This window comes from Patella vulgata, chromosome 1 (genome assembly GCF_932274485.2).
Source record: "Patella vulgata chromosome 1, xgPatVulg1.2, whole genome shotgun sequence".
NCBI classification, from domain to species: domain Eukaryota; kingdom Metazoa; phylum Mollusca; class Gastropoda; family Patellidae; genus Patella; species Patella vulgata.
In genome coordinates, this window is record NC_065879.2 from 94,349,511 (window position 1) to 94,362,680 (window position 13,170).

General features: G+C 35.4%; 1 protein-coding gene across 4 annotated transcripts in view; it reads right to left on the reverse strand.

Moving 5' to 3' along the window:
- The window catches only part of LOC126816854 (zinc finger protein 239), a 138,659-nt gene that overhangs the window by 124,764 nt on the left and 725 nt on the right, over window positions 1-13,170 (reverse strand). Inside the window, exons 2-9 of one of the 4 annotated variants that reach the window (XM_056100268.1) lie at window positions 10,177-10,211; window positions 9,171-9,449; window positions 8,125-8,256; window positions 4,239-5,111; window positions 3,369-3,443; window positions 2,679-2,834; window positions 2,133-2,408; window positions 590-772 (exon numbers count right to left, since the gene is read on the reverse strand). In XM_056100268.1, the coding sequence (XP_055956243.1) occupies window positions 590-772; window positions 2,133-2,408; window positions 2,679-2,834; window positions 3,369-3,443; window positions 4,239-5,111; window positions 8,125-8,256; window positions 9,171-9,449; window positions 10,177-10,198 (1,996 nt within the window). In that variant the 5' untranslated portion in view covers window positions 10,199-10,211. Of the gene's footprint in view, window positions 1-589; window positions 773-2,132; window positions 2,409-2,678; window positions 2,835-3,368; window positions 3,456-4,238; window positions 5,112-8,124; window positions 8,257-9,170; window positions 9,450-10,176; window positions 10,212-13,170 lie in introns of all 4 variants that reach the window. The other 3 variants (XM_056100263.1, XM_056100277.1, XM_056100272.1) reach the window with 3 other exon arrangements.

Genomic DNA, 13,170 nt, shown 5'->3' on the forward strand with positions numbered 1-13,170 from the left:
TTAAATGGGTTTTGTCGGGCCAGACTCAAGTTTTCAGTGGTTAAAAGTGCAATTTGTGAAATTTTGCCTCTGTGTTCATTGTATTGTATCTCATACATGTTGTTATAATTATTATATTACTTTGTATACGGTCCCGTTGGGTTTCTCCTAACACTATTTGATCAACTTTGCTTCAATTTCATCAACAGTAGGCTAGTCTAAATATCATCTGAATTAGATAGTTCTATTATGCATTTGTCTATCATGCAAAATGCAGAATGGAGAAGTGTAATGTGCAAAATAACTATTATACTGTATTTAGTATTATTGAAAAGTGTATTCTGTATTTTAACACTTTGACATTAGTATTGTGGTGGAATGGAAATTGCAAATTGTAAAACTAGAATACGTATTTTGAAGAACTGCGGACATATGCATTTTGCACCGTGAACATTGAAATAATATTGGCAACTTTATCCTTATATCCTTGTACCTGGTCAATACGATGTATTCTTATAACTGGGCAATATAAGATTTATCCTTATAGTCTTCCTGGATTTGTTTATAAAGATTGTCCAGATTTTAATGTTTATGTTTGAAATATATTTACCTGTTCTGATATTACCATGTAAAGTTTCTGTTTGTGAAACTAAAGCTGATCCAGTATCTGTACTACTACTGGTACTAGGGGTTGGTCGTGTTTCTACTTGGAAAATTGAATTCTTACTAGTGGAATGACTTTCTGAAGATTTCCTTTTACCATTATTTGTCTTACCAGACATGTTAGATCGTCCTGCCAATAAAGGTATTAAATGAACGCTTCCACAGAGGGAGAGAGAGTTACATAAACTGTTGAAGTCAATATAATTCGTGACAAATGTTATGTAGTAAAATAAAGACCGGGGTGAAACCTTTGCCGAAAGTTGGCCGACATATCGCCGCCTGGACGAAATGACCCCCCCCCTCTACCATATTACATTGCACAGTGATTATCAATAACAGTACTATTCACAGAGTGAATATTGCACTGGTTGATTCCAGTGTTGGCGGCGGTGGTGTACATAATATAAACAACATATCTCGGCACTCGTAGTACGCGGTTGCCGAGTTGGTGAAGAAATGAAAGACGTTAAATCACATCTCCTTCAATCTTTTGTTCACTCAATAATTACCCCAAATTTTGAAATCTTCTGACTGAGACAAAATAGCACCCAGCCTCTCTCGGTTACATGGTTTTCAGAAAAGGTGGGAAGTCAAATTCTTCATATAGATGTAAGCCATAGACGAGAACTAATTACAATATTACATGAATAATTATACGAATACTACGTTTGAAGATTATGATTGATAAGGAATATTAATGACGACTTGTGTTTTATAATTGAAATGAGTGTAAGAACAATGCGCATGAGTTCAACAAGACGAAATGAGTTTGGTAAAAACAATAGATACGGTTATTGAGTCTTCTCTAGTATAGATGACACCCCACTCAAATTGTTAACAAACCGTTGTCATGCAAGATGCGCCCAGATGGACAGAAAACAAGCTAAAAGAAAAAATACAATAAGGTGCTATAATCTAGGGTGTTACGGTCCGACATAACAATTTATGTCCACAAGCTAATGACACGATTTTTGTACAATCAGGGGCTATAATCCATGAAGTTACGATCCAATACACGCCGATATCGAAGGGAGGCGAGATCTTTGGGAGATAAACCTATATTTCAAGTTTCGTCAAAATCTGATAAAATTTTTTGACCTGTAGAGTGTCCACAAACAAAATGTGGACGGACGGTGCGACGACAATAAAAGTTATAATGTGAACGTATAAAATTATATTACTTTGACGAAAATGAATTACGAGGTAAACTGTATGCTTGACATGTGAATAAAGGTCTAATTAATGATTTATATAACATTTGAGGACAAACGGAAGATCCGCATTTTAACTCGAAACCGTGATGGCTTCTTTTCTCTACTTTTGATTGATCAATGCCAATATCAAACACCCATGAGGGAATCCCAAAATCGAAACTGACATGCTGAAAAAATAATAAGTGTTAAAATATATACCGAGGAACCCTCACCCCAATCAATGCTAAATTAATTCATGCGCATACAACCACTGAGACCAGTAATAAATGTACATACCTGTGAGCTTCTCAGCCAATCCTTTATATTCCAGGTCTATCAAACATTGGATAAATGCATCAAAATGTTTCGGGTTGCCTTTTAGTATTCTTATTAATTCGGATACACCATCCTTTGGTTGTTTAGCGACTGCGTTTAATATGCTGGTCAATTGATAATCATGAACAACAAAACGTTCATGTAATTTGCGTGCCACAGTTTCAATCTCGTCCGCAAGTGTAGTTCGTAGTAATTCGCTGTTTGCCGTTAAAATGACCCTGTGGTGTGGCAGGTCACCTAAATTAAAATATAAATGGTCATTTATTAAAGGTGAAACATACCAGAAAAAAAAACAGGTCAATTTGGGACTAACATATGGTTTTATTTTATATCCATAATATGCTTGTAGTTGCGAACCCTACTCCTAGTAACGTACAAGCTGAAAATTTAAACCACGTATGTTGACTCAATGCCAGACCTGTATGATCTAAAGAGCACCAGTTTAGACCATTCGACTATTTGTGCTGTGTGCCTTCTTAACCTCAACTTTCAGAATATCAACCTCACCATATTCCTCGTGTATCTCTGATCTGTTGCCGACTCCTGAATGTGATACATCATAGTGACGTCTATCCGCCATTTCTCTAATCATGAACTGATTCCCTTGGGACGAACCAGACATTTCTCCATATCTCTGATCTGTATGGTGCAGTATTACAGTATCTGAATTTAAAAAATATTGAAAAATAACATTATTTTTTTTCTTAGAGGGAGAGAGAGAGATGATAAAGGTGTGTAGTAAAATAGATTCCAGAGATGAAACCTCTAATGAAAGTTGGCAGAGCCATCGCTGTCTGGGCAAAATGATATCTCTCTACATTGCACAGAGATTATCAATAACAGAACTATTTGCACAGTGACAATGAGACGACGTTTAGGTATCCGTAGGTCTTACAAAGTAACATAAATATTTCATAGCACGCTACGTGGTGTATACCAGATTTTATTTGCTCAGACATGTAAGGCGTTAAATCCCATTTCATCCAGTCTTTTGTTCACTCAATAATTGCCCTCAATTTGGCTGAAAATCAGTAATGTTCATCCTCTCACAGTCACGTGGTTTCAGAAAAGGTTGGCATTCAGGCTCAAAATTATTCCCATTATTTTCGTTAAATTCTTCAAATAAGCCATGGACAAGAACTAATTACAAGATTACATAAATAATTATAGAGTTATAATAGTTAGATATTATCCTACTGTTATCTTCAGGTGACATCATCCTCGCCTCTCTTCTAGATATAAACTTTCTCCTCTTGGCACGAGGTGGACTCTCTTGGTATTCAACTGAAACAATAAACACGACGATATTATACCTGTGGCTGTAATAATTTGTATCATTGACAATAATATTATTATAGCAAGTTTTTGTTTATAAGACATTAAAATAATGATGATCACCATTGACAAATTAAAATTCAACTAAAGGATTTCTTACAGGTCATTATGCTTCTTGCCATATAATGAAACGGACTTTTGCAAAGCATCAAACCAAATCTATAATTACAATTGATTTACTACCGGATATGACGTATTGCAGTTGACTCCACTTTATTAACACAAACACGAGAGTAACAAGAATTTTATGCAACTTATTTCCCTGTGATGACAACTATATAACATAATGAAATCAGATGAATGTGATGACAACTATATAACATAATGAAATCAGATGAATATGATGTAAAATTCAGGTCAAGGTAACGAGTAAAAAACAATATTATCATACTTCTATACACGCACTGATTTACATAACAACATATATTACTAGACACATAACAATATTATCATACATCTATACCCGCACTGATTTAAATAACAACATATATTACTAGACACATAACAATATGGTGTTAATATCATGTCTGAGGGTGATGATGATAGTAAATAACGTACCGTATTGATATGATGTTAGTATCATGTCTGAGGGTGATGATGATAGTAAATAACGTACCGTATTGATATGATGTTAGTATCATGTCTGAGGGTGATGATGATAGTAAATAACGTACCGTATTGATATGGTGTTAATATCATGTCTGAGGATGATGATGATAGTAAATAACATACCGTATTGATATGCTGATGTGGTGGCTTGTTCTGTGTAAGAAAGTTCATCTTCTTTGTGTTTCAGTGCTAGCTCCCAATTTCTCAAATTGTTTTCCCGTTGTTTGTGTTCCTCTTCTCGTTGTTTTTGTTGTTCTTCGCGTTGTTTTTGTTCCTCTTCCCGTTGTTTCAATTGTTCAATTTGCTTCGTCAGTTTAGCTATTTCGGCCAATCTGTTTTGATTGACTACTTCTTGGTCTTCAAACAACTTCTTCGCCTCTTCGTACATTTCGTTTTTATAAAATGCCCCACCATTTTTCTGTATAGTTGTCTGAAGTAATTGTAAGATTCTATCAACATCCTTCGTCTTTCCTTCTGTTTTATCTTTCCTTCCGTTATTGATCGTTGCGGATGGGCAGTGTTTAAAAACATCACTAAATGTTGACAAATGAGTATGAAATTCGTCTATAGCACCATCTTCACTTCGATCAACCAGTAGATCTTTCCCAGTAAACACCACAACGGCAAATTTATCAATCATTTCACCAAAGGTATTTTTAAAGTATTCAAGAACTTTTATGTCCTCTTGTGAGAGCCTTGAGTCAATTCTGAATACCATAATAAATAAATGGGGCCCTGGTGATAAAATATTAATACATTTAACGATTTCCCTGGCTATTGTTTTGTTACTGTTACCCGTGTCAAACAAACCTGGTGTATCCACAACTTTTAGTAAGGTATCTACACCATTTAATTGAAGATGTCGTTGTCCTGAACCACATTCTGATGTTACAGAGGAAGTCTGTTGTTGTGATTTAAAGATATTGTGTTGTAACAGCGCATTCCCTAGTGCGCTCTTACCAACCCCTGTCTTTCCTATAATGGATACCCGGATTTCTGAAAATAAAACAAACATTGGGTAACAGGAGAGGTTCGGGATTTGGAAATGTTATAGAAGTACAATATCAAATAACTACAATGCCAGACTGAGAATAATTATTGACAACCTACAACCTACTGAGCTATATCAACATCTATATATCTAGATACATTTGGTGTTCAATGGTCGAAAGTTTGAAATGAAATGAATCCCGGAAATACATATCCCCTCCTCAGTAGATTAATCAGGTCGTCTCTTTTTGAATAAAGATTTTATTGATAGACTGTATTTTAATATGGTTCTGACTAAAACAAGACTGTATTTTAATATGGTTCTGACTAAAACAATATGAACGTATCTGAAACTGCAGCATTTGGAGGTCACAAATCATGAAATTAAATCAACATTAACTGGTCAATGTGGGTTATCCTTATGTATGGTCAGTAGGGTTTATCCTTGTACCGTATTTTTCGGTGTATAAGGCGCACTTTTTTTACCAGGTATTTTATTTTCTTGAAGGGGTGCGCCTTATACATTGTATTAAGCAAATCTTGGCTTTTCTGTGTGTCAACATCGAGGTCTGAAGTTGATCATATCGACAACAGCAATAAAGATGGCGGCCATTTCCCATACCGATATCCCGTATACCGTTAGTCATAGACGACAGTGGCAACAATATGGGTCAATAGCGGTTTAGTGTTATTAAAATATCTGCAAAGATATCGTAAATAGTTAGATGACATATTTTTCTGCTATTCCGACATTCCGATGTCGTCTTTTTTCGTGCAATAAATATGGCGGCCATTTAAGATACGGTATCGGCTTTTCCGTATACCGTTAGTCATATTTCTATTATTCCGGCTTTTCTGTATACCGTTAGTCATAAACGACAGTGCTAACAATATCTAAAAAATTCTCGTTAATATTTCTATTATTCCTGCGTATTTGATGACATATATTTCTGCTAATCCGTTTACCGGTACAGTTAGCCACTGTCGGCAATCCAAACAGTGTGTCGTCAACGGTGATATCAGTCAAGTTGACGAAAAGGCGGGGCTTACGACAGACAAAGAGTTTTCATTGGCTATTAGAAGGGTAATTTCCATTGAGCACACGCTCATTATACCATAGGCTATGGGTATTGTCTGTTACAATGATAGCGTTAATGGGCGGGATTACAGTTAAACTGGCAGAATATATCGAAGAACAGAACAAATTTAATCCATCGACTAAAATATATTTTAGTATAGCACAGCATAGTTATAGGCACAGTATAGATATAATAAAATATGGATATAAGAAAAACAAAACGTCTCACGTTTGACTCCCCCAAACTAAATTCACGACCCGCGGCCCTATTACCGTGTGCTTCAGCGTAACTAATTACCCTCAACTTCTCCTTAGCGGTATAAGCGGTTCGTCTCGTAGCCATTCTGAATAAATAATTTTTAAGAATGATGGAATGTTCACTGGTGTTTTATATACATCGGGGTGTTTTCTTTGAGCAAGACTGTCTTTTAGTAACCGTTTTAAGTTACCGACGGTTTTCATTCAACATGGATTCAGTGATTGGCCCATTGTTATAATTTACCGGTATAGTTAATTATCTACCAGTGAGTTGTTATCGTTTTCTTTATGAAGTCGTTTGTAGTTGACAAAATCATTGTTTCTTTGATTGGTATTAAAAATGCTATTGTATTATTTTACCGGTATAGTTAATTATCTACCAGTGAGTTGTTACCGTTTTCTTTATGAAGTTGTTTGTAGTTGACAAAATCATTGTTTTTTTGATTGGTATTAAAAATGCTATTGTATTATTTTACTGATAGATCTAAATGGCTACAATCTGGGTATTGTCATGATGCGTGGAGTGGGCGGGGCAACAGACGCTATCGTTTGATTGTCAGTTGTTTGCATAACTTGGAGTAAACTGGAATTGTTGTTTCTCTTTTACCGGTAGTCAGGATTTAAGTTGTGAGTAGCTGATCATGATATATTATTTCTACAGGTATTATTTAATTTGTTTATCATCAAAACCGATTCATTTATCACAGACAATTACTCACGAATTTAACACGATGTAATAGACGGCCATGTTTGTTGTGGGCGGGACTTGAATGACAATTTCACTACCGTACGAGCAACAGAATTACAGCTGAAAGTTATGCAATAATGCAATTGCGTGTTATAATTAATATAAACAAATGTAACAAAAGCAATTTATTTCATAAAGAAATATAATTATATAAAGCTTGATACGGCTAAATATCGGTAATTATTATAACTGTAAACAATAGAGTTTGACGTAGTTACTGGAGATCGCAGGTGGATTTGAGAAACATATGCTATGGCACGAGTTTCACACGCGCTGGGAAAGGGTGCGCCTAAACCACGCATATTTTTTTTTTCCTGAAACACCTCTGCCAAAGTCGCCCTGCGCCTTATCTACGCATGCGCCTTATACACCGAAAAATACGGTAACTGATCAATATAACAGGGTTTATCCTTGTAACTGGTCAATATGCCAGGGTTTGTCCTTATAACTGGTCAATATGCCAGGGTTTATCCTTGTAACTGGTCAATAAGCCAATGTTTATCCTTGTAACTGGTCAATAAGCCAGGGTTTATCCTATCCTTGTAACTGGTCAATATGGTGTAACACTGATATATTGGAACGGTTTTTCAAATTGGTTACAAATTGTGATCTCTAAGGGTCCACAAGCTAAAAAATGTGATTTATTCGTATTGACATGGAGCATAACTGGTCCATAGGACTTATTCTTCTAACTGGTACAAAGGCTTTGCCCTTTTAATGTTTGTGTCTGAAATATATTTATCTTTATATAACTGGGCAATATAGGGTTTATCCTCATAACTGGGAAATATAGGGTTTGCCCTCATAACTGGGTAATATAGGGTTTAGTCTCATAACTGGACAATATAAGGTTTATACTTATAACTGGACAGTAGGGTTTATCCTTATAGTCTTCTTATAAAGATTGTTAATTTTTATGTTTCAAATATATTTACCTGTACTAGTATTATCATGTAAAGTTTCTTTTTGTGAAACTAAAGCTGATCCTGTATCTGTACTGCTACTGGTACTAGGAGATGGTCGTGTTTCTATTTGGGGGATTGTATTAACACTAGTTGAATGTCTTTCTGAAGAGAGAGAGAGAGAAGGAGAAATGGGATACAAACTAGGTCATTTCTGGACTAACATATGTTTCAATTTAATTTCAATAATTCGCCTGCACTAACCTACTGGTCTTTAGCAGTGGGAGGGGGAAACCGGGGGACCTATAGAAAACCCACGAGGTTGCACAGGCGCCCCTACTCCTTGTCACGTATAAGCGAGGAATCGAAACCACGGCACTTGACTCAATGACAGACCTTTTATTCATTTTATGAATAATTGTCTTGCCATGCATGGATAGTCCTGCCACTGAGATTATTTATAATAATAATAATAATAAATGGGGAGGGAGAAAGAGATATTATGAACAATAATATATATGGACAAGCAGTTACATAATCTGTTAAAGTCCCTATAACTCGTGACAAATGTTGTTTAGTAAAATAGAGTATAGAGGTCAAACCTTTACCGAAGGTTGGCCGACATATCGCCGCCTAGATGAAATGACCCCCACCCCCACCATATTACATTGCACAATGATTATCAATAACAGTACTATTCACAGAGTGAATATTGCACTGGTTATTTCCAGTGTTGGTCGCGGTAATGTACATAATATAACCTACATATCTCGGCACTCGTAGTACGCTGTATGGCGTATACTCATTTTCTGTTGCCCAGTCTATTGTTCACTCAATAACTGACCCAAATTTTTAAATAAATAGGGTTCATACTCCGAATGAAAAACAAGAGTTCCGTTGTGTTTACATGGTTTTCATAAAGGTGGGAAGTTACGTTCTTCAAAAAATATCAAACTGCCGAAATCGAAACTGACATCCTGAAAAAATAATAAGTGTTGAAATATATCCAAAAGTAAAATATCAATGGAACTCTCTCCCACAATCAATGCTCATAAAACCATTGATATATATGTAAATACCTGTAAGCTTCTGAACCAATCCTAAATACCCGAGGTCCTTCAAACATTCGATAAATCTGTCAAAATGTACCGCCGAGCTGCCTTTTAGTATTTTTATTAATTCGAATACACCATCATCTGGTTGATGAGGGACTGTTTTTAATATGATGTTCAACTGATGATCACTCAAAACAAAACGTTCATTTAATTTGTGTGCCACGTTTTTAATTCCGTCCGCAAGTATTGTTCGTAGCAATTTGCTGTTTTCCGTTAAAATGGCATGGTGGTGTGGCAGGTATCCTAAATTAAAAGATAAAAGATCATTTATTAAAGGTGAAACATACCAGAATAAAAAACGGGTCAATTCGGGACTAACATATGGTTCTATTTGATATCAATAATATGCTTGTACGTGTGAAGAAACCGGCGAACCCTACTCCGCGTAACTAACAAGCTGGTACCTCAAACTACGTTTGTTGACTCAATGCCAGACCTTTATGATCTAAAGAGCACCAGTTTAGACCATTCGACTACCCAATCAAATATAAATACAATATCAATCTCCATGCACGCTTACCATTAAATATTAGATTTCCTTAATGATTTATATCAAGCCGATTGAAAAGGACATCGAATGACAATAGAATTAATTCTTGTATTACATGGGAGGTTTGTTGTTGAAACCACAGAAGACAAAGCGAGAGCTTCTACGTCGTACATAATTTATAATTTACTGGGACTATAACGAATTACTAAATTATTATTTGTAAGACATATGACGTCAACTACACCTTGTGACGTCCTGATTTCAAACGAAAGTTGTATTTAGAAATGAAATGGAGTTTAACGTAAGTTGTATTTAGAATTCCGGTTGACATTTGCACTATTTCATAATAAGGGCAAACAATTTAATATTTAAAGCATATACGTTGAAAAAAAAAACGTAAAGGCTACTCAGTATTGCTTCATTATTTACGGCAGACAGTTGATGTCATATTATGTAGTAACGCGCGTATCGCCTATTTACCTGGATTCCTATATCCCGCCATTTTTCGTCTTTATCTGTGAATATAAAATAACATAAACATTAATTAACTTAAGGATTAAATGAAATTGGGTTTAACATCCTACTTCCTCACTGATGGGCGGGGCATCAACCGCCTATCCACGTTATTTCAGATAAAGCTATATAACCTTTCTCCCTTGACAAATCGTGGTTTGTGTGTGGCTTCGACTTAGTCATTTCGTCCTACTTGCATGTTTAGATAGTGGTTTCAACCCAGTAGAATATAATTTGTTTTAAAGAGCTATTTACGGGAGGTAATATTAGTTTGCCCAGTTGTTTAATCCACTGACTTGAATATTTGATTATTTTGATATCAATGATGATCATTAGTAAAACATTAATTTCTAGCACTAAGTAAGCTTATAATATGTCCCTATGGGCGCCTTTTAGCTTTGCAGGTAGTATGCAATGCCGAAAATTGGCGTGAAATTTTATAGTGGGGAAGAGGTGTAAAACATGTGGTTCGGAATTGGTCTTGATTATCAACTTATAGATTAGAAAAACTTTAATTTCTATCAATATGGATCTCTAACATAGTCTATGTAGCTTAATGATAAGGCCGTATATTGTTGTTGCCCATGTCCGTCTGTCCACAATTTGTTTGCGGACACTCAAAATGTCACAATTTATATCCGATTTGGACGAAACATGAAATATAGGTGTATCTCCTTAAGATCCCGGTTTCTTTTTTTTATTGCCGTATATCGGGTCGTAATTTCATGCATTATGGCCCCTGATGAAAAATCCCGTTTTTAGCTTGTGGGCACTCTAGAGGTCACATTTTTTTTTATCCGATTTTGATGAAACTTAAAATATATGTCTATATCCTAAAGATTTTGGCTCCTTTCGATATAAGCGCATATCGGATTGTAACTCCTGGATTATGGGCCCTGATTGTACGAAAAATCACCTTTTCTTAGCTTGTGTATCCTCTAGAGGTCACAATGTTTGTCCGATTTTGATGAAAATTAAAATATATGTCTATATCCCAAAGGCATGGGTTCCTTTTAATACTTGCGCGTATCGGACCCCTGTCCACCTCTTTAAAAATGTGGGCGTATCTTGTTATACAAATTGTACACTTTATCCGGAAGGTTACCATTCCATCTAATGTTTGAAAATAAGTGTAGCATATTGTGAGGAACATTTTGGGAGACATGCAGTAGTATGAATATTTTTAAGGAATATTAAAATACTGGTAACCAAATAGAATAAAAAGCACACACACACAAAAAAAACACACAAATTATTTACATAAAGGTATTTATTCTGCAAGAAACGTTTAGAAACTGCTCTGAAAATAAGTATTACTGCCGCAAAACAAACGTACGAATTCTCCTTCACTTGGCATAATTAACCAAATGCATTCTATTTGTGGAAAACCCTTATACCCCTACATGATATGCGAGTGACCCAATTTACGCAGGCGCAGTGGTAATGTTTATGTTCTGAGAAATGGGGGAATGCTCACTTGTCCGCGGGATAATTAGTCCACCGATATCTATTATTAGGCGAAGTGGTAATGTTTATGTTCTGAGAAATGGGGGAATGCTCACTAGTCCGCGGGATAATTAGTCCACCGATATCTATTATTGGGCGAAGTGGTAATGTTTATGTTCTGAGAAATGGGGGAATGCTCACATGTCCGCGGGATAATTAGTCCACCGATATCTATGATTAGGCGAAGTGGTAATGTTTATGTTCTGAGAAATGGGGAAATGCTCACTTGTCCGCGGGATAATTAGTCCACCGATATCTATAATTAGGCGAAGTGGTAATGTTTATGTTCTGAGAAATGGGGGAATGCTCACATGTCCGCGGGATAATTAGTCCACCGATATCTATGATTAGGCGAAGTGGTAATGTTTATGTTCTGAGAAATGGGGGAATGCTCACTTGTCCGCGGGATAATTAGTCCACCGATATCTAATATTATGCGAAGTGGTAATGTTTATGCTCTGAGAAATTGACAAGTGTCGAAATGTGTGATATATATAAGAGAGTAATGTATTTTATCCACCTTATAGTCGTTAAGGCTCGACGAAGAAAGTAATGGGCTGACAATTCCAGGTAGGTCAGTAAATTTTAACCATTTTAATTACAAACTAAAGAAATAGCAAGCAATTTCGAGTCGTAGTGTCGCCTGGAACAGACAGTAGATTATTTAAGTCAATGTTGATACAGCATTATTTCACAAATCATACGAATACCATAAATAAACGTTAAAGTATATCTTTCAAAACTAAACAAGATTAATTGTATGTTATATACCAACTTTGTTTGATTCTAATATATAATATACAATGTTATAAAACCCTTTCTTGATCTATCAAACAATAATTCAGCTATTCGTCGTTCTACTTAATGTACAACAATATTCACCCTCTTAACAAACTACACGCCGGGTCTATTTTTATCTGGAAAAACCAGACCATTATATATAGATGTGACTATTTGGTATCCAGACAACTCATCCCAAAGACAATTCATCCCAAGACAACTCATCCCAATATAAGACAACTCATCCCAAGTTAGAAGACAACTCATCCCAAGTTAGAAGACAACTCATCCCACTATAAAAGACAACTCATCCCAACTTTAACCCATGGGTTAGAAGACAACTCATCCCAACAAATATAACTTATAAGTGATATTTGTTTCAATACAATTGCTATCTTTGAAGACCACTCAGACCATAACCAATCAGAATTTGTTATCTTAATCAAATTGATATTGTTGTTTTAATCAAATTGGTGATTACGTAATAAATGACTGACTGAACGACAAACTGACAGACTAAATTACTAAATGACTGGCCTAATAAAATGTATTAGTTGATGATATTGTTGAGGTTATAATAAAATGTATTATTTAATAAATTGTTGATGTAATAAATTCATACATAAATGTATTATTTAATAAATTGTTGATGTGATAAATTCATACATAAATGTA